Here is a 16,904-nt window from a genome sequence, read left to right as displayed (position 1 = left end):
TCTACGACCATATGAATCTTATAACATAACAATTGAAAGAATGCATAAAAGTTTCTCTTCTGAAAAACGAAAGCATACGCTATAATTTTCCGGTATTGTCTTTCCCTGACTTTTGAAGCTTAGATTTAACGACTTTAACTTTCGATCGGGCAAGTTTCTAGTGCTGGAATTTCCGTACTGTTGATGTATAGCCTATAAGTAATCGGTGCAGACCTTTCTCTATATGTCCTCCACTTTATCCATAAGTAAAAATGAAAAGTCTAAATCAGAATCCCATGACTCGTGTGAATATTGTGTTACGCAATCACCTTTCTCTCACTTGCACATTGCATGACTGAGTTGTAAAAACTTAATGATATAGACTTACTGATGTATAAGGAAATTTCAGACTAGAGAGGACACGCTGTACATATACTGTGTATTTAAAGCAATATAAATCTTTGTGTTAACATCAATCAGCTTGATAATATCGCAAAATGTGATTGTAATCCTATGACGATGAGGAACGTAAATTTAGTCATAGGGTTCGGTGTAAAATGATCTTCGTTTTGAAACGCTCATAGGATGGCGTTCGCTCTTTACTTCTTTATCGGCCGTAGGCAGATTGCAACGGCTGGAAGGTGGATTGTACTGAATCCGACCACGACGATTGGATCGGAGTGGACCAAGACTGCTGTTGGGCTGGTGCTTGATAAGCGGGTTGCTCAACTGGGGCTTGGAAAGCTGGCTGCTGAGCAGGAGCCTCATAGGCTGGGGCTTGAATTGTGGTCACGGCACCAGCTGCTCCGGCAGGGCCAGCTGGGCCAGCAGGTCCTGGACCACCGGGTGTACCAGATGGTCCCTGAGGTCCAGGTCCTCCTTGGGGTCCGGGTCCTCCCTGAGGTCCAGCAGGGCCAGGTCCGCCGGGGAAGCCTGATGAACCTGGTTTACCTTGTGGTCCGGGTCCTCCTTGAGGTCCAGCTGGTCCTGGGCCACCAGGGCCGCCAGGGAAGCCAGGAGCACCGGGTTTACCTTGAGGTCCTACAGGTCCTGGGCCACCAGGGAAGCCAGGTGCTCCTGGAGCTCCATTGAAACCATCCTTGCCAGGTTTACCTGGTTGTCCGGGACCACCTGAAATTCAACGTAAAAATGATAAATAATGAACATAATATCGAACAGATACAAGAATCGAAATACCTGGGAAACCAGGGCCGCCTGGAAGTCCGTCTTTGCCTGGAGCTCCTGGTCCGCCAGGGAAGCCGTCTTTGCCAGGTGCGCCGTTGAAGCCTGGGGTTCCAACTGGTCCTTGAGGTCCGACTGGGCCGGGTTGAGTGCTTGGGGCACCAGGGCGTCCATCTCTACCAGGGCCGCCGGGGAAACCAGGTGTTCCAGCTTCGCCTTTAGCACCGGGGCCTCCGGGGAATCCGTTGTTACCAGGTCGGCCAACAGGTCCGACTGGGCCGACAGGTCCGACAGGGCCAACGGGTCCTGGACCACCGGGGAAACCAGGAGCTCCATCTTTACCAGGGGCACCAGGAGCTCCAGCAGGTCCGGGTTGGTTTGAGGGCAAAGTTATGCCAGGTGCACCAGGTTGACCTTTAGCTCCTGGGAATCCAGGTGATCCGTTGAATCCGTCTCTGCCAGGGGCTCCTGGACCTCCATTAAGGCCAGGTGCTCCATTAAATCCAGCTTCTCCCTTAGCTCCGGGGAATCCAGGGCCTCCAGGGGCACCAGGAGCTCCGTTGGATCCACGTTCGCCAGCTGGTCCAGGTCCACCAGGAGCGCCATTAAGGCCAGGTGGGCCTTGTGGTCCGGGGTTACCAGGAGTTCCGGGATTTCCAGCATTTCCAGTTTCTCCCTTAGGTCCAGCAGGTCCTGGTGCTCCGGGTGGGCCAGGGGGTCCAACTACTGTTCCTTGTTGAGATTGGCTAAAGCCACCATTGAAAGCACCTCCTTCGGCACCGGATGGTCCTGGTGGGCCTGGTGGACCAGCAGGTCCCTTAAGCCATGGCAGATATCTATAAGAAAAATGAAGTGTGAATATCCTTTCGTTCTGCGATGACACTGTCGTGAAGCCATGCAAATGAATCGATCATTACTCGATGAATTTTTCCCATTGGCGCTGAATTTCTTCGATTTGAGGCCGTTCTGCAGTTTGCGCAGCTCCGCTCGATGTTGCCCATTGGCCAGACGAGATCTGAGGTGTTGCTTCAACATGTTGGTGAGAAGAGTCAAAGTGGGTATTGGTAAATTCAACTGGACTCAATGATGCCCATTGTGAAAACGATACGTCTTGAGGGATTTCAACAGCTTGGGGAGCAGGGCCATACTGCGGAGCAGCAAAGGCCGTTAAAGCCAAAACGGGAAGAATGAACTGCAACGTCAAAAAGGAAATGTCCATCAGAATATGGTTTTGCGGTTTGCGGGTATGATGACTCAAATCAAACTTACTGCGGCCTTCATGGCTTCTTAATTGTTGGTGTTGTGTTGGCTGATTTGATACGGCTATACGTCTATTGTCATGAAATCAAACATGCAATTTAAATTTTTTAAAGGATCATTTTCAAATGAAAGCATGTTCTTTTTTCTTTTAAAATTTAATCAATGATTTTTTTATCCCATTGCATTGCAAATTTTAAATCAATACAAATGAAGACTTTGAAGAAGTCGATGTTGTTCAATTGTTACCTCAGGTAGATGCTTCTCAATTCACCACCGACTCAACACTGATCCTAGACAGCAGAGCTGCTGCCTTTTAAATGCCCGGCTAGTGCCTAGCGAATGCGAGAGAAAAGTGACGTAACCCAAAGGTGAAGACGATAGCTAGAGGAATAGGACATACTACATATACACATAGGTAAAAGTAGAAATCTTAACTATACAGAGAAAGAAAAGAAAGTGCAAGAATAGCGCATTACGAAGAGACCAGGCAGCCTATCAGATGCCTTTTTTTTCCCCACCGTGTTGACACCATTTCCCCTTCTCTTCGTGAGCTATACTTCTCGACTCCAGCGAGTTCCAGTAAAAAAAAAAAAAAATGCATCACGGTATACAAGATTGATAATGAAAAAAGCTTTCACCTTTTGATGCACTACAACACCTGGTGGAATTGTCTTTTTTAAACGAGAATAGTGCTGTGGGTTCACAAAAACAATGGAAAGAAGATGATTCTTTTTGGTTATGGAGTATTATAATAAATTTTCAACTTTACATTATTCAAATTTTATGCAAATCTTGGTTAATTTGAATACGTGTCTAGTTCCCAATTACTTCCGATGTAGAAGCATTTCACCTAATTTTTAATTTTAATGGCATTTTCTGAATAGTTTACATCTAAAAGAGGTTTATGACCTGGCAATCGCAAAAATGGTTTATGACGTTAAGGAAGAGTTGGAACATTTTACCCAGTCAGGTTTTTCTCTCATTTCCTTTACTGGCCAATGACCGAGTGAATCAGCACGAAATATATGAAAATGCTGTATACAATGTTACGAAAGCCTCAACTTACTGAGGCAGCAAAATGTATAATCCCGGGGGGGGTGATGTGATCTAGAGTAATACCTGAGGTCTTGAGAGCTATATATAAAAGTGAAATCCAAGTTAATAGGAAAAAAAGGAAAGAAGGTAGATGTACAAGTGACGAAAGGACCAACAGCCCCAGAGAATTTATTTCCCGCATATGTCGGACAGCTTGACTCTCTCTTTTTGCTTTGGAATTTTATTTTTTAAATCTTTTTAATTCAATTATAAGTTAACTGTCGGAATTCACCGAATGCTATACTCTCTAAAAACATCACTGTTCTTAGACACATATAACGCAGCGCTAAAAGATCTAGTGGCTATACTTTCCCCACATTTTTGTTGTCTTTCAAATGTTTGTTGTTTCTGGAAGGAAGTTGTGGTGAACATTTGGTTCTAAGATTCTTTATCTTGAAATCATTTTACTTGTTTAACATTAGAGCTGCGCTACATTTTAGGGGGAAATATTCTGATCAAGTTTTCATTCCATGTCGTTTCCACTCTAGGCGTTCCGAACTCAAATGTTTCGCGGCCTACTATAGAGAAAATTGGGGGCGGAACGATTCTCGTTAACTCGGCCATTCCGACGAAACTAAAATTTCGCAACGGAGCCAGAAAGTTTGGCCCCAGGAATCGGGATTGACTGTAAGTTTACCGACAGACAGGTGCGAGAGCTCTGCAAGCCAATGGCATAAAGCTATATAGACTGTGGCACATAAGCGATAAAATTAGAATTGCCTAATATAAAGACCATAATTCTGCCATTTCTTTTGGGGCGGAAAGAGGAACGCTCGTTTCTCACAAACAGAGCTGACAGCTATTTTCTAAATGTCATCAGTTTTGCGCTACTTATCGAATGTCGGCGAAATGGATTTTCATACCTTGGGAGATTCGCAACTCCATTCATCTCTCCACACCGCATTTCTTGCGAATCCTGGAGAAAAACCGCGCATAGTGAAACGCTTCAGCAAACAGCTCAACATCTTAGCAATTGCGGTCACAATTTCAATATCGTTTCTGCATCGCAGACCATACAAAAGAGGTGATGACCATCATCTGATGAAGTAATCTTTTCTTTTAAGGTATAGTCTAAGCCAGAATGGGAAAATGTTTTTTTTTTTTTCAAAATTTGGTGATGGTAGGAAATTGGAACAAGGTAAACAAAACAAAATATTTGAATGAAGTGAAACCAGACATTTTTGACAACAACATTCCACGTCATACCTAACTGAGATTGCTTGGCATAGCAACGATGTTATGATACATTCATAAACTATGTAAGTTGACGAGCGTTTCTCTCCCGTTTGATGTCTCTCATTATGAATCCGTCTTTTTAAACAAGCAAAACAATGTCGTATTTAAAAAAATTTGTTTAACTCTTTTCTGATTTCTTGGACTAAATTTACTGCGATTTTAAAATCCTGCATTTCCAAAGCTATCCTATATACAGATGTGGCTGTAAATACCTTTCACTTCATTCTTTTTCTTTACCAAGGAGTTGCCCACCACCAAACCCGGTTTGAGGTTTGCTATAAAAAAAGGAAAGGAGAGATTCTTTTTTCAAGATGACAAAAGAGATTTTTGAAGCGCAAAGAAAAAAGAGGACACATCAGTTTAGCGTATCTTGTCTAACGATGCATTTTTCATTTCTCTTATTTGCTTGTTGATTAAAACCGAATCTGTTTGTTTGACACTTGCAATTCGTTGTTAGGAATTGTCTATAGTAGTGGTCCTTTGAGTCTGCGGTAAAAATGACGTATGATTCTCTCAAATGAAATATGGTTCTTTATATTTGCAAAGGCTCGCAAAGTTTTCTTTGTTCAATTTACACAAGCACTTTGCAGTAAATAAAATTTAAAAAATATATATGTGTATGTGTTGATGAATCTTTCGTCAATGAATCTGCCGAACAGATCTCGGGCATTAAAGCTGGTTTCGGTGGCACGTCAGCTCTGGGTAGCTAAAACTTGCCGTTTAGTAGTAGGGTTGTTTGTAGACTGGGGCGTTGTATGGGACTACATGTCCGGGGGCTCCAGGGCGACCAACGGGTCCAACAGGTCCAGGAGCTCCATTATCGCCGGGTTTACCTACTGGTCCAACTGGGCCAACTGGGCCAACGGGGCCAACAGGGCCAGTTCCTCCAGGGTAGCCAGCAGGGCCAGGTTTACCTTCTGGTCCAGCAGGGCCAACAGGGCCAACTGGTCCTACTGGTCCAGGGCCGCCAGGGTATCCAGCAGGTCCTTGTTTGCCTTGAGGGCCTTGAGGTCCAGGACCTCCAGGTGCTCCGGAAGCACCAGGGCCGCCTGGATATCCATCCTTACCTGGTTTACCTTGTTCTCCTTGAGGGCCTGAAATGATGCAGTAAAACGTTAAGGTACTTGATTGTTGCAAATTAATTTTAAAAAAACCCATACCTGGAGCACCTGGAGCGCCATTAAGTCCTTCTTTGCCTGAGGCACCGGGCAAGCCATTGGCACCGTCTTTTCCAGGAGCGCCGTTGTAACCTGGTGGACCAGCGGGTCCTCGAGGTCCAACAGGGCCATTGCTACCAGGGGCACCGTTCAGTCCGTCTTTGCCTGGGGCTCCGTTGTAGCCAGGATTTCCAGGCTCTCCCTTAGGGCCAGGTCCACCAGGATAACCAGGAGCACCATCTTTGCCAGCAGGTCCTTGAGGTCCACGGGGTCCAGCAGGTCCAACAGATCCAGGTCCACCGGGGGCACCAGGAGCTCCATCTTTACCAGGGTATCCAGGTGCGCCAGCGGGTCCAGCGATCTTGGATTGGACAGTGACACCAGGTGCACCAGTTTCTCCTTTAGGTCCAGCAGGGCCAGGCGCTCCATTGTATCCGTCTTTGCCAGGGGCTCCAGGGGCTCCGTTAAGGCCTGGGGCTCCGTTGAATCCAGCTTCTCCCTTAGCTCCGGGGTAGCCTGGAGCACCTGGAGCTCCTGGAGAACCATTATCACCACGGGCACCTGGCAATCCTTGAGCTCCTGGGGCTCCATCAGCACCAGGTTTTCCTTGAGCTCCAGGAGCGCCATTGGCTCCCGGGGCACCAGTATTTCCTTTTTCACCTTGAGGTCCAGCATAACCTCCGTGGGCCAGGTGGGCCAGGAGGTCCAGCGACGTATTTAGCATCGCCGTAGCTAGCTGCTCCGGGAGCTCCAGCTGGTCCTTGAGGTCCTTGAGGTCCAGCAGGTCCTCTCAGCCATGGAAGGTACCTTAATTATTAGACCCAATTTTAACTGATGTTGTAATGGAACTCTTTTGATTGCAACTCACTCGAGAAAGCGTTCCCATTGCTTTTGAATCTCTTGAAGTTCATAGTTGTCAACTGATTTAACCTGTGCCCGTTGATATTGGGGAGCAGCTAATGCTGCGGCGAAGAGGCAAGTTAGAACAATAGCCTAGAAAACACGAAAGGAGAGACGACATTCAGCAAATTGTGTCTCGTGTTCCTGACATCCATTCGATCAACTTACTGCCTTCATGGTTGTTTGAATGAAGATACTTCCAGGTAAAAAGTTTGCTGTAAAGGGCACCTTCTGAAAGCGAGAAGAGCAAAGAATATCATCAAAAATTGTGTAGAAGGTACGAGCATTTAAATGGCAGCAATGGATCGAACTGAAGAAACTGAATGTCGGAAATAGGATGACGAACATAAACAAATCACTTGTCTGGATTCCTCAAAGTTTATCTTCTTTAAGTTTGAGTCGATCAAATTACGGCTGTTAATAAAGATGAAAAAAACTGTCCTACCTTTAGAACTGCTGTTTCTTTTTTCGCTGCTGAACCAACGCTGATTAGAAATAGACTGATCGCGTGCCTTTTAAACCATTGAGTGCTCCAATTGAAAGCGATAGAAAATTGAACCAGTCACGAAAACACACCCGCTAAACTTGTAGATGCAAGGCCATAAACAGGTTGACCGGGCTAAAGCAAAAATCTGTTCTGCAGTCACTCACAGAAAGTGAAAGGTTAACATTATAAATATGTACTGTATCAACGAATACAATAGTTTATAGGAATCAGAGTGAAAGGCCCTATACTGATGGTGGAAATTATACAAGAGCGTTATCTGATGTTTTATACAGTTGATCTTGATAACACAAACCTGCTTCCAAACGACAAGAAGATTGCTTTCTTTCTTTGGCAATTCTCATCTGTCTAGATTGGGGTTTAAAGATACATGCCATTAAGGGGAATTTCAAAAGATTTTGCAATTTAAATATATTCATTGACGTAACATATTTACGCGTGTTGACTGACCGTTGCCCCTGGTCCGTAAGAAGGTAAAAAAGAAATGAGTGTTTGTTTACATGCGCGTATAGAAAGTAAATTCCCGAACAAAAAAGGTGTATGCTTGGCTAATAATGATAGGTGTGATTGCCGGTGGTCCGATTTTCTTTTAATGAGATGGCGTAAAATAGCAATGTGTGTATATCGTTGGAGAAAGTGCATTGTTATTGTAGATAAAAACCAAAAAGCTGCCCAACCTTCTTTCACCCGTTGGAAGAGCTACTCGTTAGGCCACTACGTTTCTGCTGATTAATCTTCCGAAATAGGACGTGTTTGTAATATAGTCATCTTTAAAAATCTCGTACAAAGTAAACGTCTTTGAACCCGTTTAGTATTGCAGCGCGTAGTTGTCTTTAAACATGGCGAGAAGCTACCAATAATTAATGGAAAACGTTTGGAAGTTGGGGAATTTGAATATGCATTGATTTGAAATTATATCGCTATGTACACGACTATCCACCTTCCATTAAGGCATTTGTTGTGATCAAACTATTTTGATTCCATTTATTCAAAAACCACTTGATTGGCGGGGAAACTAATATTTTATTCGTTATCAGCGTTTCATTTTGATTGCAGTATAGGTAAGGTTTCATCGAAGTCCCATTTTTTTCACAAACAGTCGGGCTTAAATTTGGGCTCATTTCGATTTTTGCTAAAATTAAAATATAGCAACCTATGCACGATTTCAATTCAAAATTAAACGACGATTATGAAAATCTACTTTGTTTTTACGTGTGACTTATAGTTTTTTAGTTATTCGGGCTGCTTGTTCAAAAGAAGTGGGTCAACTGGTGTTCCATACGTTTCAATTTACCCTCGTCCTACAAGCTCTTGTATGCAAATTCCTCGTGTCTCCAATTTTTTTGTTGCTACTTCAAATTAAGGGCTCCTTTAAGAGCTGGTATGAATTCCCAAGTAACCAGTTAGCCCATATTGCGAAAGACAAACACGGGACGGACAACAATCACTGTGAAGCAAAAAGGCTTCTTTTAATTCACATGCGTGTTTCTGTTTCCCACGTAAAGGCATAACGAAGAACAAGCTAGTCTATGGTCGTTAAGAATGATAGGGTATCTTTCTGGCCTCTCAAAATTGGGCACTCAAAATTCTAAGTGTCAGCGAAGAAGCAAGAAAAAATCTTGGTTTCCCTTTCTCATGTGATGAAATTCATATCAGAGCCAACTAACAATACAGTTTTAACCATGTTTGGCGTTTGCTACTTTTTCATGTGATTTCTGGTTCAGCTTTCATGTTTGACTTTTTTTTTTTGTATTACTTTCTCTACTTTAACAGATTTTTTTCCGGAAAGTAAAAGTTGCATAGCACCATTATGTTGTACATATTGTATATTAAAAAGCACTTCACATTTTTCGGTTTACATCAATTAACTTTGAAAATAGAAGTGATCATTTCGCGACGGTGAGGAATGTAGAATATTAGCAATATAGTTTTTTCTTAAGAGATGTTCGTTTGAATGTACAAACGCTGACGTTCAGCCGTTAGTTCAGTAAGAGAGTTTTTATCGTCCGTAGGCGGATTGCAACGGCTGGAATGAGGACTGAGCGGGGGCCGACCACGACGATTGAACTGGAGCCGACCAAGATTGCTGTTGGGCCGGTGCTTGGTAAGCGGGCTGTTGGGCCGGTGCTTGGTAAGCGGGTTGCTCAACTGGTGCTTGGTAAGCGGGTTGCTCAACTGGTGCTTGATAAGCAGGTTGCTGAGCAGGAGCCTCATAGGCTGGGGCTTGAATTGTGGTCACGGCACCAGCTGCTCCGGCAGGGCCAGCTGGGCCAGCAGGTCCTGGACCACCGGGTGTGCCAGATGGTCCCTGAGGTCCAGGTCCTCCTTGGGGTCCGGGTCCTCCCTGAGGTCCAGCAGGGCCAGGTCCGCCGGGGAAGCCTGGTGAACCTGGTTTACCTTGTGGTCCGGGTCCTCCTTGAGGTCCAGCTGGTCCTGGGCCACCGGGGCCGCCAGGGAAGCCAGGAGCACCTGGTTTACCTTGAGGTCCTGCAGGTCCTGGTCCACCAGGGAATCCAGGTGCTCCTGGAGCTCCGTTGAGACCGTCCTTTCCAGGTTTGCCTGGTTGTCCGGGTCCACCTGAAATTAAAGATGGAAGTATTTAGTAAGTCAAATATTGGAGAAGCTGAACGAGTTCGAATACCTGGGAAACCAGGTCCGCCTGGAAGTCCATCTTTGCCTGGGGCACCTGGTCCACCGGGGAGACCGTCTTTGCCAGGAGCACCGTTAAAGCCAGGGGGTCCGGCGGGTCCTTGAGGGCCAACTGGGCCAGGTTGAGTGCTTGGTGCACCGGGACGGCCATCTTTACCAGGGCCTCCGGGAAAACCAGGAGTTCCAGCTTCGCCTTTAGGACCAGGGCCTCCAGGGAATCCGTTTGTACCAGGTCGGCCAGCAGGTCCAACTGGGCCAGCAGGTCCGACAGGGCCGGCGGGTCCAGGACCACCAGGGAAGCCAGGAGCTCCATTTTTACCAGGGGCACCTGGGGCTCCAGCAGGTCCGGGTTGGTTTGAGGGCAAAGTTATGCCAGGTGCACCTGGTTCACCTTTAGGTCCTGCAAATCCAGGTAATCCGTTGAAACCGTCTTTGCCAGGGGCTCCAGGAGCTCCGTTGAGGCCAGGTGCTCCGTTGAGACCAGCAGCGCCCTTAGCTCCGGGGAAACCAGGTCCTCCAGGGGCACCAGGGGCTCCGTTTGAACCACGTTCGCCAGCCGGTCCAGGTCCACCAGGAGCTCCATTAAGGCCAGATGGTCCTTGTGGTCCAGGATTGCCGGGAGTTCCGGGATTGCCAGCATTTCCAGTTTCTCCCTTAGGTCCAGCAGGTCCTGGTGGGCCTGGTGGGCCAGGGGGCCCAACTACTGTAGCTTGTTGAGATTGGCTAAAGCTACCACCATAACCACCACCAGAGCTTCCGCCAGCACCAGGAGCACCAGGTGGGCCTGGTGGACCAGCAGGTCCCTTAAGCCAAGGCAGGTACCTGTAATCAAAGAACACGTTAGTTATTTGCAAATTGCTATGGTATAAACTATAGTCATTAAAAACTTACTCGATGAACTTGGCCCATTGTCGCTGGATTTCTTCGATTTGCGGTCTCTCTTCGGCAGGGTAAGCGTTGACATTGTTACCATAAGGGTTAAGTGATGCCCACTGTTCAGCCGAAACTTGAGGAGCTGGCTCTACAGCCTGTGGAGCAGGGCCATACTGCGGAGCAGCGACCGCTATCGCAACCAGAACCGGAAGAATTGCCTGATAATTTGAATGAATTTTGTTAAATTGTTCTTAGCGATCCAGTCTGACTTCTGAAAATCTGTCTACTCACTACTGCCTTCATGGCGAACTTTTTTATCAGCAGCTTTGCCTTGACTGATTAATGAAACAGCAACGTCTAGAAGCAAAACAAGTATGAAATAATATTTACTCGTTCATTTTCTTATTACAATCATTTTAATTCATTTGTTGCGCCAATTGCTTATAACTGACTCAGAGGATGTGGGCAGAAGCTGCACGAATCTGCCGATGGCAAGCCCAACATTAACCTAATACTTTCGCTTTCTCCCGAATTTTCATTCGAGGTCTATGAACCTCAGAGAGACGAATGAGAAAGTAATGGAAATGAGATCATGACATGACTCTTAAGAGCAAGGCCAAATTCATTTCGATTTCAATATTGTTGATTCAATAATCAATGTTTTTTTATACTAATGGGTAGCAAGCAAAAAATATGCGCATTGAGACCAATGTGCATTTAATGAATAATTTGCGTGATATGCATCTACGGCTAACGAGAAGCCAACCAAAATAAATCGTACAGTTAAAATTGAATACTTTTAAGAAGTAAAATGTGATATTTGGAAATGAAGCTCCTACCTTTCCAAAGATGTTTCTCAGTGCACAGAACGGCTGAATACTGACCATTGACGGCAGGACTTGGGCCTTTTAAACACGCGCGTGGTCTAGTGAAGGTGAAAGAAGAAAACGAAATTCACCGGTAACATCCCGATGCGCCTGTTAGACAGACAGGCCTTGGGGGCGGATGAGAGTTGGGCGAATCACAATATCTTCCGTATAGTGGTGCTGTAGCGTGGTTTAACATAAAAGTGAAAGGTTGAGGAATTGGGAGAAAGGAAAGAAAAGGGGTGTAGACATCATCAACAAAACGAACGAATAGAATTAGGAAACCTCGTACCTAACTGAACAGCAACCGAGGGATACGTGACCCAAATCTCTTCTTTCTTTGAAATTTCCTCTTTCAGTCGGCTGTCGGAACTCACGGGGAAACAGGATCTCTTTCGTTGCGAACCAAATAAAGAATTTTATGATTCAATTTTGGTTTCTCGTCTTCCTTTTAGCAGACGTACTCCGTTACCGCCGTTTGGGTTCTTGATAGTAGCATAAAATGCAACCGAAATTTGGGGGCAAATTATAAGAATGCGGACAGCCTGCAAATAACTCAATGGTTGCATCAAGAAATGATGGGATAAAAGTATTTGAATTTTCTTTCAAATGTTGCTGATTTTTCCCAAAGGAAATTCTTTCGTTATTTTACTTCCACCCACCCTAGAAAGAGTTTCCTCTTAAAAAAGAAACTTGTCGTGCATTTATTTCACTAATCTCGCTTTCTAACGTCATTTTCCGACAAGCGAATTCTTTTGTACCAAAGTACAAAATATGGCCCGGGGTTCTTAAATGATGGATATGCAACCCTCCCAGTCCTATGTCGGCGTATAACATCACGCAATCAACTAAACTGGGTATGTGAACCAGACGGTGAAAGCGATGGTCGGGGTTCGTTTAGTCTTGAAACTACCAGGCGGTTCGTAGCCAGCGGCGCCCCGAGATCTCTTAACGGAAAGCCAAGACGTGGAAATAAGAGTTCATCAGGTCTGTTGATGCTAGTAGGACTCTATTGCGATTTCTCTGTTATTACAGCTGAGCTCAGGAAGAAACAGTCAAACCCACAGCATTCTTAACTTCCCGCCACGTTTCTTGGGCAATGTCAGTAGCTCTCTCGCCACCCTTATCAAGTATGCTGATCAAGTATCCCGGGTCCTTCAGAAGCTCCATGTATCGACGTCGGATAGGTTGGAGGAATTCATTAACTGCTTCTGCCACAACTAGTTTGTACTGGGCAGTGTCAATATGTTGGTTCTCGTGACAAATGCGTTTTGCATCTAGGCCAGTGCAAAGCGAGTGAAGAATGATCAAATTGGACACTGCTGGTCGTGTCACTAGGTCGTATGTGACGGCTGACGTGAAATCCGTCATGGCTTTCTTGCATTTTTCGACGACGACATCAGGATCGTCAGTGATTTCGATCCGGCTTTTCGCGTCAGGGTCAGATTTGGACATCTTTTTATCTGGATTCCGCAAGCTCTTCAATCTGCTGGCTGATTCATCTATCTCATTTCATAAAGATTAGATTTCATTCGTTTGAACTTGCTCCATTATAAAATTAGTTGTATTGTTGTTACCGTAAACTACAGCACTAGGCCTTGGAAATATAGGTCCGTATTTGTTATTGAATACTCTAGCAAGATGCTGAGCTAGCTGTATGTGCTGCAACTGGTCTTCGCCTACAGGTACATGGGTGGATCTGGAATTTAAAGAAAAAAAACATAACAAAACAAAAACAAAACATTATTTAAAAAGAAACCTCCAACATTCAGCTACCTTTCAGATAAACTGGGAGTAGAGTTATGTTAATAATCTTACTTGTATAACAAGATATCAGCAGACTGAAGAACAGGATAAATATAAAGGCCTAAGGGGATGTCTGTCATTTTCGATGACTTCTCTTTAAATTGAGGCAAGTGTCCTAATCGTGGAAGTGTTGTTAGGCAGCTTAATACCCAAGAAAGTTCAGCATGTTGGGGGACCTAATAAAGAGAGATCTAAGTCATGAAATAAAAATGATTTCACAGACTGAAAGCCTTAATGACACAAGCCAAATAACCTTGGATTGTTGGAATAGTATACATTTCTCATGATCGATTCCACAGGCAAGAAGTGATGCAGACATTTTTAAAATGTTCTCTTTCAGTGCTTTTGGGTCCTAGGAAATACAGTTTAGTGAGTGATGTAAAACCTCAATAGAAAATAGTTTTTCTGCAATAACCTGGGGAAGCGTAATTGAATGAAGGTCTACGATACTGAAGAGTGAGTTTTCATCCTGAGACAGCACCCATTGTCGAACTGCTCCAAAATAATTGCCCAAATGTAAAACTCCTGTGGGTTGGATCCCAGAAAATATGCGTCTGGGAGTTACATTTTTTTTGTTTCCTTGTTGGAAATTCTGTGAATCGCGAATAACATGAGATAAGTGTTTGTTTCATGAAAGAGTGCACTAAGCGTGCTTTTCTACGTTTTTCCGGTCTATATGATTACGTTATTATCATTACAAGCTAGAGGCCTGTCAGAAGAAAACTTTCTAATCAGAAAAGATGGTCCGTTTTTACTTTCTAACACTGTGAAACGAATAAGATGGTGTAACGTTTTCGACACCGGCAGACCTGACATTTTTTCATACAATAATACCACATGAACAACGGGACGGACGGCGTTGGTCATTTGTTCTGCTATTGAAACTTTCGAATTTGATTCGAGTAATTCACGTTAAAGTTTTTTTATTACTTAGACAGTTGTTTTTATTTGTTACATGAAATCTGAAGTAAAATCTAAAAAAAGAATCGATTAAAATAAATGTCCATGTTTCTAGGCCAAGACACCAGCAAAAATAGTTGATTCGCTGGCGTTCCGCCGAATGTTCCATGGCCATAGAACACTCGAGCCCTTGTTTACAGGCTAATGCATTCTCATCAAACAACAATTCTCGTATGGCTGGCATCCTTCAAAGCTAGAATTTCATGGTGATCTTGTGTAACTGTGCAATTTTGTGGTGAAACCATGACCAACGTTTGCAAAGTGCATGGGAATACCTCAGAATGTGTATCATCTGAACTAGCGAAACTCAAGATTGCCGTCGCCTTGGTAGTCATACGGAGCAAGCCAGCCGACCAAAATGTCAAGGATTTCGTTCACAACTTAGTGTTTTTTCAACAAGATAAAGTAAGTGTCTTTGGACAACCATTATACATTGTATTATTTCATTGTTTGTTGTGGCCTCAGGGATGACTAAGTAATTAAAATAATATTTACAGGAGCAGAGATGGAAAGCCGAATATCACCGACTCAAACAAGAAGTTCTACAGTTAAGACAGCAACAACTTTTATTTTCAATTAACACCAGGCTCAGTTCACATTCGAGTGGTAAAACCCGAACAATAATGTTTGACAATATTTATTTTCAAGTATCAATGGCAGTTTCTTTTTTTTTTAAATTCTTTCATGGAAATGACAGAAGATTTTCGCATTAGACCAAACCCTCATGATTCTCAACCAGTGTTAACTCCACCCGATTCGCAATCAGATAGTCAGCCAAATACAACATTGGCGTTACCGACATTGGCACCCAACATCCCTGAAAATGACAAAGCCGACGCAGATCACATGACATTTCTGCGGGCTTACTTCTATCTAGATCATCAATTGCGTTTAAATCGGCCACCACCACCACCACTAATCGGCCTTAATAACGAAATCTTGGAGAAGGACGTGGTGCGACAAAGCGTGCTGTCTGTGTTGCAACATGTCGATTCCAACACACCCAAGGAACAATCAGATTTTTCGAGATGTTTGGACAGCTTTCGCGTCTGCGTTCGATTACTCGACTCTCATGGCAAATGGAGTCAATCCATGCTGGACAAGTTCATCGAACTGTCCTCATGTTGGTTGAAACGGGTGATGCAGGGTGACAACGTGCTTAGGTACAACGCCCTGCTTGACATTCTAGCCGATTCGAACGGGATGGCTGTACTGCTGGCTGAAACTGTTGTCAAGGCGATAGCCGAGTCGCACGAGCGGATGAATGAGTGGGAGTGGGACGGCGTAGAGCTCATCCCTCGGCCTGTGTTGACCCACTTCTCCGCTAGTTCCTATTACTTCCTCTTGTTGGAGAAAACCATTCCTCGAATGGGTTCGTCCGATAGAAGTCGATTCCAGACCGTTTTATCCCACGTCGGACAGCGGGTTCACATCAACTTTCCCCTCTTTGCTGCTTCGATGATGCGTCTGGCCTATCAGCTTGGCAACTGAATCGAAAAGACGTGCCTGCTCATTTATGCCCTCCGTGCGCTACAATCAATTTTCCATTGTTTTTTGTTTGTTTTTTTATGCTTTTTTGTAATAATTGCAGCTTCATTTACCCACTGATTCGCAATCTGTCTTTGTTTGTGTATGTGTGTGTGTGTGTGTGTCATGGGTTTATTGCATCTGTTCAATTTGTTTTTTGTTTGTTTTTTTTTGTTATTATTTTTTCTTTTCCTTGTTTCTTTTCTTTCGTCATCAAAAGGAGGCCCTTGAGCTTCACTGGATCACCATGGAGTAGGAGGATTGCTTGGGGAACAAGATGAACGAGGAAAACGGATAGAGAGCCGAAGAAGATGCAAGGAATTTTAATAAAAATGTACATAGCAAGTTTAAATATAAATGATAAACAAAAGAAGCTTTCTCTTTCTTATCCATCACAATTTTTTTTCCTTTTTTTTTTTTTTTTTGCATTTTTTTAGACTTCTGTCATCATGTTTCGTACACGTTATCCCGCCCTCTATTCCACTGGAGTTGCCCGGACCACCATCTCTTCTTCGGGAACGAGATGTTTTTCGATTTCACGTTTCTTCCATTTGACTCCTTGACAATGTTGCTTCGCATAGATTTCGTTGTTGTCCAACGAAGAGGTCCTCTCTTGCAGTTTATCTCATTATTTTTTACTATTTTAGTTGTCTAGGTCGTAGCTGTGAACGATAGACGCTTTGCGCAATTCGATCATTGGCATGACACCATTTTCCTGCTAGGATGAAACAAGAAGAGAAACATCGGGTGAATAACAAAAGCACAGGAACACGCACGTCAAAGAAAAGGGAAAGTGAAGGAGCCTTTTTTTTTTTTTCGACGGTTATTGAACTTTTCTTCACAGGGCATGGACCAGTTTCTTTTACCAAAAGATTTATGTTTTGCTCCATAAAAAAAACACGAAATCTT

General features: G+C 44.1%; 6 protein-coding genes across 11 annotated transcripts in view; 1 reads left to right on the top strand and 5 right to left on the bottom strand.

The window, feature by feature from the left end:
• Nucleotides 1–401: 401 nt before the first annotated feature.
• LOC116935346 (collagen alpha-1(III) chain) lies at nt 402–2,766 on the bottom strand. Its single transcript, XM_045170345.1, has 5 exons — nt 2,668–2,766; nt 2,431–2,492; nt 2,079–2,353; nt 1,177–1,997; nt 402–1,110 (listed from the first exon to the last, which is right to left on the bottom strand). The coding sequence occupies exons 2-5, from the start codon at nt 2,440–2,442 to the stop codon at nt 587–589; spliced, it is 1,632 nt and encodes a 543-aa protein (XP_045026280.1). The 5' UTR covers nt 2,443–2,492; nt 2,668–2,766; the 3' UTR covers nt 402–586.
• Nucleotides 2,767–5,265: 2,499 nt separating this feature from the next.
• On the bottom strand, nt 5,266–7,354 carry LOC116917149 (collagen alpha-1(I) chain). Its single transcript, XM_032922519.2, is given in 6 exon segments — nt 5,266–5,846; nt 5,913–6,597; nt 6,599–6,716; nt 6,778–6,902; nt 6,978–7,040; nt 7,255–7,354. Coding segments are annotated over 5 exon segments (1,311 nt in total). The 5' UTR covers nt 6,987–7,040; nt 7,255–7,354; the 3' UTR covers nt 5,266–5,472.
• A 1,768-nt stretch (nt 7,355–9,122) lies between these two features.
• Nucleotides 9,123–11,714, bottom strand: LOC116915631 (collagen alpha-1(I) chain). 2 transcript variants are annotated; one of them, XM_045170346.1, is made up of 6 exons: nt 11,676–11,714; nt 11,128–11,193; nt 10,855–11,054; nt 9,956–10,785; nt 9,482–9,891; nt 9,123–9,427 (listed from the first exon to the last, which is right to left on the bottom strand). In XM_045170346.1, the coding sequence occupies exons 2-6, from the start codon at nt 11,137–11,139 to the stop codon at nt 9,314–9,316; spliced, it is 1,566 nt and encodes a 521-aa protein (XP_045026281.1). In that variant the 5' UTR covers nt 11,140–11,193; nt 11,676–11,714; the 3' UTR covers nt 9,123–9,313. The 2 variants fall into 2 exon arrangements, with proteins under 2 accessions (XP_045026281.1, XP_032776649.2); XM_032920758.2 differs by having other exon boundaries at nt 9,123–9,891.
• A 980-nt stretch (nt 11,715–12,694) lies between these two features.
• On the bottom strand, nt 12,695–14,390 carry LOC116915650 (tryptophan--tRNA ligase, mitochondrial). Its single transcript, XM_032920791.2, has 6 exons — nt 14,193–14,390; nt 13,924–14,100; nt 13,762–13,860; nt 13,521–13,684; nt 13,280–13,401; nt 12,695–13,204 (listed from the first exon to the last, which is right to left on the bottom strand). Exons 1-6 carry the CDS (start codon nt 14,373–14,375, stop codon nt 12,744–12,746), a joined length of 1,206 nt encoding a protein of 401 aa, XP_032776682.1. The 5' UTR covers nt 14,376–14,390; the 3' UTR covers nt 12,695–12,743.
• LOC116915653 lies at nt 14,274–16,904 on the top strand. Of its 5 annotated transcripts, XR_004390179.2 has the most exons (5): nt 14,474–14,873; nt 14,966–15,074; nt 15,166–15,993; nt 16,216–16,329; nt 16,433–16,904. XR_004390179.2 is itself a non-coding variant. In XM_045170355.1 (4 exons), the coding sequence occupies exons 2-4, from the start codon at nt 14,712–14,714 to the stop codon at nt 15,957–15,959; spliced, it is 1,065 nt and encodes a 354-aa protein (XP_045026290.1). In that variant the 5' UTR covers nt 14,274–14,410; nt 14,524–14,711; the 3' UTR covers nt 15,960–16,904. The 5 variants fall into 5 exon arrangements, 3 of the variants coding, with proteins under 3 accessions (XP_045026290.1, XP_045026293.1, XP_045026291.1); XM_045170355.1 differs by adding an exon at nt 14,274–14,410 and having other exon boundaries at nt 14,524–14,873; nt 15,166–16,904; XM_045170356.1 differs by having other exon boundaries at nt 16,216–16,904.
• The window catches only part of LOC116915606 (glutamate receptor ionotropic, kainate 2), a 24,665-nt gene continuing 24,063 nt past the window's right edge, over nt 16,303–16,904 (bottom strand). Inside the window, exon 19 of the mRNA XM_045170336.1 lies at nt 16,303–16,713. Within this exon, the coding sequence (XP_045026271.1) occupies nt 16,639–16,713 (75 nt within the window). The 3' untranslated portion in view covers nt 16,303–16,638. The remainder of the gene's footprint in view (nt 16,714–16,904) is intronic.

The sequence above is a fragment of the Daphnia magna genome, linkage group LG2, assembly GCF_020631705.1.
Source record: "Daphnia magna isolate NIES linkage group LG2, ASM2063170v1.1, whole genome shotgun sequence".
Classification (NCBI taxonomy): Eukaryota; Metazoa; Arthropoda; class Branchiopoda; order Diplostraca; family Daphniidae; genus Daphnia; species Daphnia magna.
This window is presented reverse-complemented; position numbering and strand designations above follow the sequence as displayed.

Excerpts from the sequence above, each read along its gene's own strand:
- LOC116915650 (XM_032920791.2), bottom strand. The coding sequence starts at position 14,375 with ATGACCAACGCCGTCCGTCCCGTTGTTCATGTGGTATTATTGTATGAA. Across the intron at positions 13,685-13,761 it reads TACTATTCCAACAATCCAAG|GTCCCCCAACATGCTGAACT; the intron begins GTTATTTGGCTT and ends TCTCTTTATTAG. Across the intron at positions 13,205-13,279 it reads GCCTAGTGCTGTAGTTTACG|ATGAATCAGCCAGCAGATTG; the intron begins GTAACAACAATA and ends GAAATGAGATAG.
- LOC116935346 (XM_045170345.1), bottom strand. Across the intron at positions 1,998-2,078 it reads CAATGGGAAAAATTCATCGA|ATATCTGCCATGGCTTAAGG; the intron begins GTAATGATCGAT and ends TTTTTCTTATAG. Across the intron at positions 1,111-1,176 it reads AGGCGGCCCTGGTTTCCCAG|GTGGTCCCGGACAACCAGGT; the intron begins GTATTTCGATTC and ends GTTGAATTTCAG.
- LOC116915653 (XM_045170355.1), top strand. The coding sequence starts at position 14,712 with ATGACCAACGTTTGCAAAGTGCATGGGAATACCTCAGAATGTGTATCA. Across the intron at positions 14,874-14,965 it reads TGTTTTTTCAACAAGATAAA|GAGCAGAGATGGAAAGCCGA; the intron begins GTAAGTGTCTTT and ends TAATATTTACAG. Across the intron at positions 15,075-15,165 it reads GCTCAGTTCACATTCGAGTG|AAGATTTTCGCATTAGACCA; the intron begins GTAAAACCCGAA and ends TGGAAATGACAG.
- LOC116915631 (XM_032920758.2), bottom strand. Across the intron at positions 10,786-10,854 it reads CAATGGGCCAAGTTCATCGA|GTACCTGCCTTGGCTTAAGG; the intron begins GTAAGTTTTTAA and ends CTTTGATTACAG. Across the intron at positions 9,892-9,955 it reads AGGCGGACCTGGTTTCCCAG|GTGGACCCGGACAACCAGGC; the intron begins GTATTCGAACTC and ends CTTTAATTTCAG.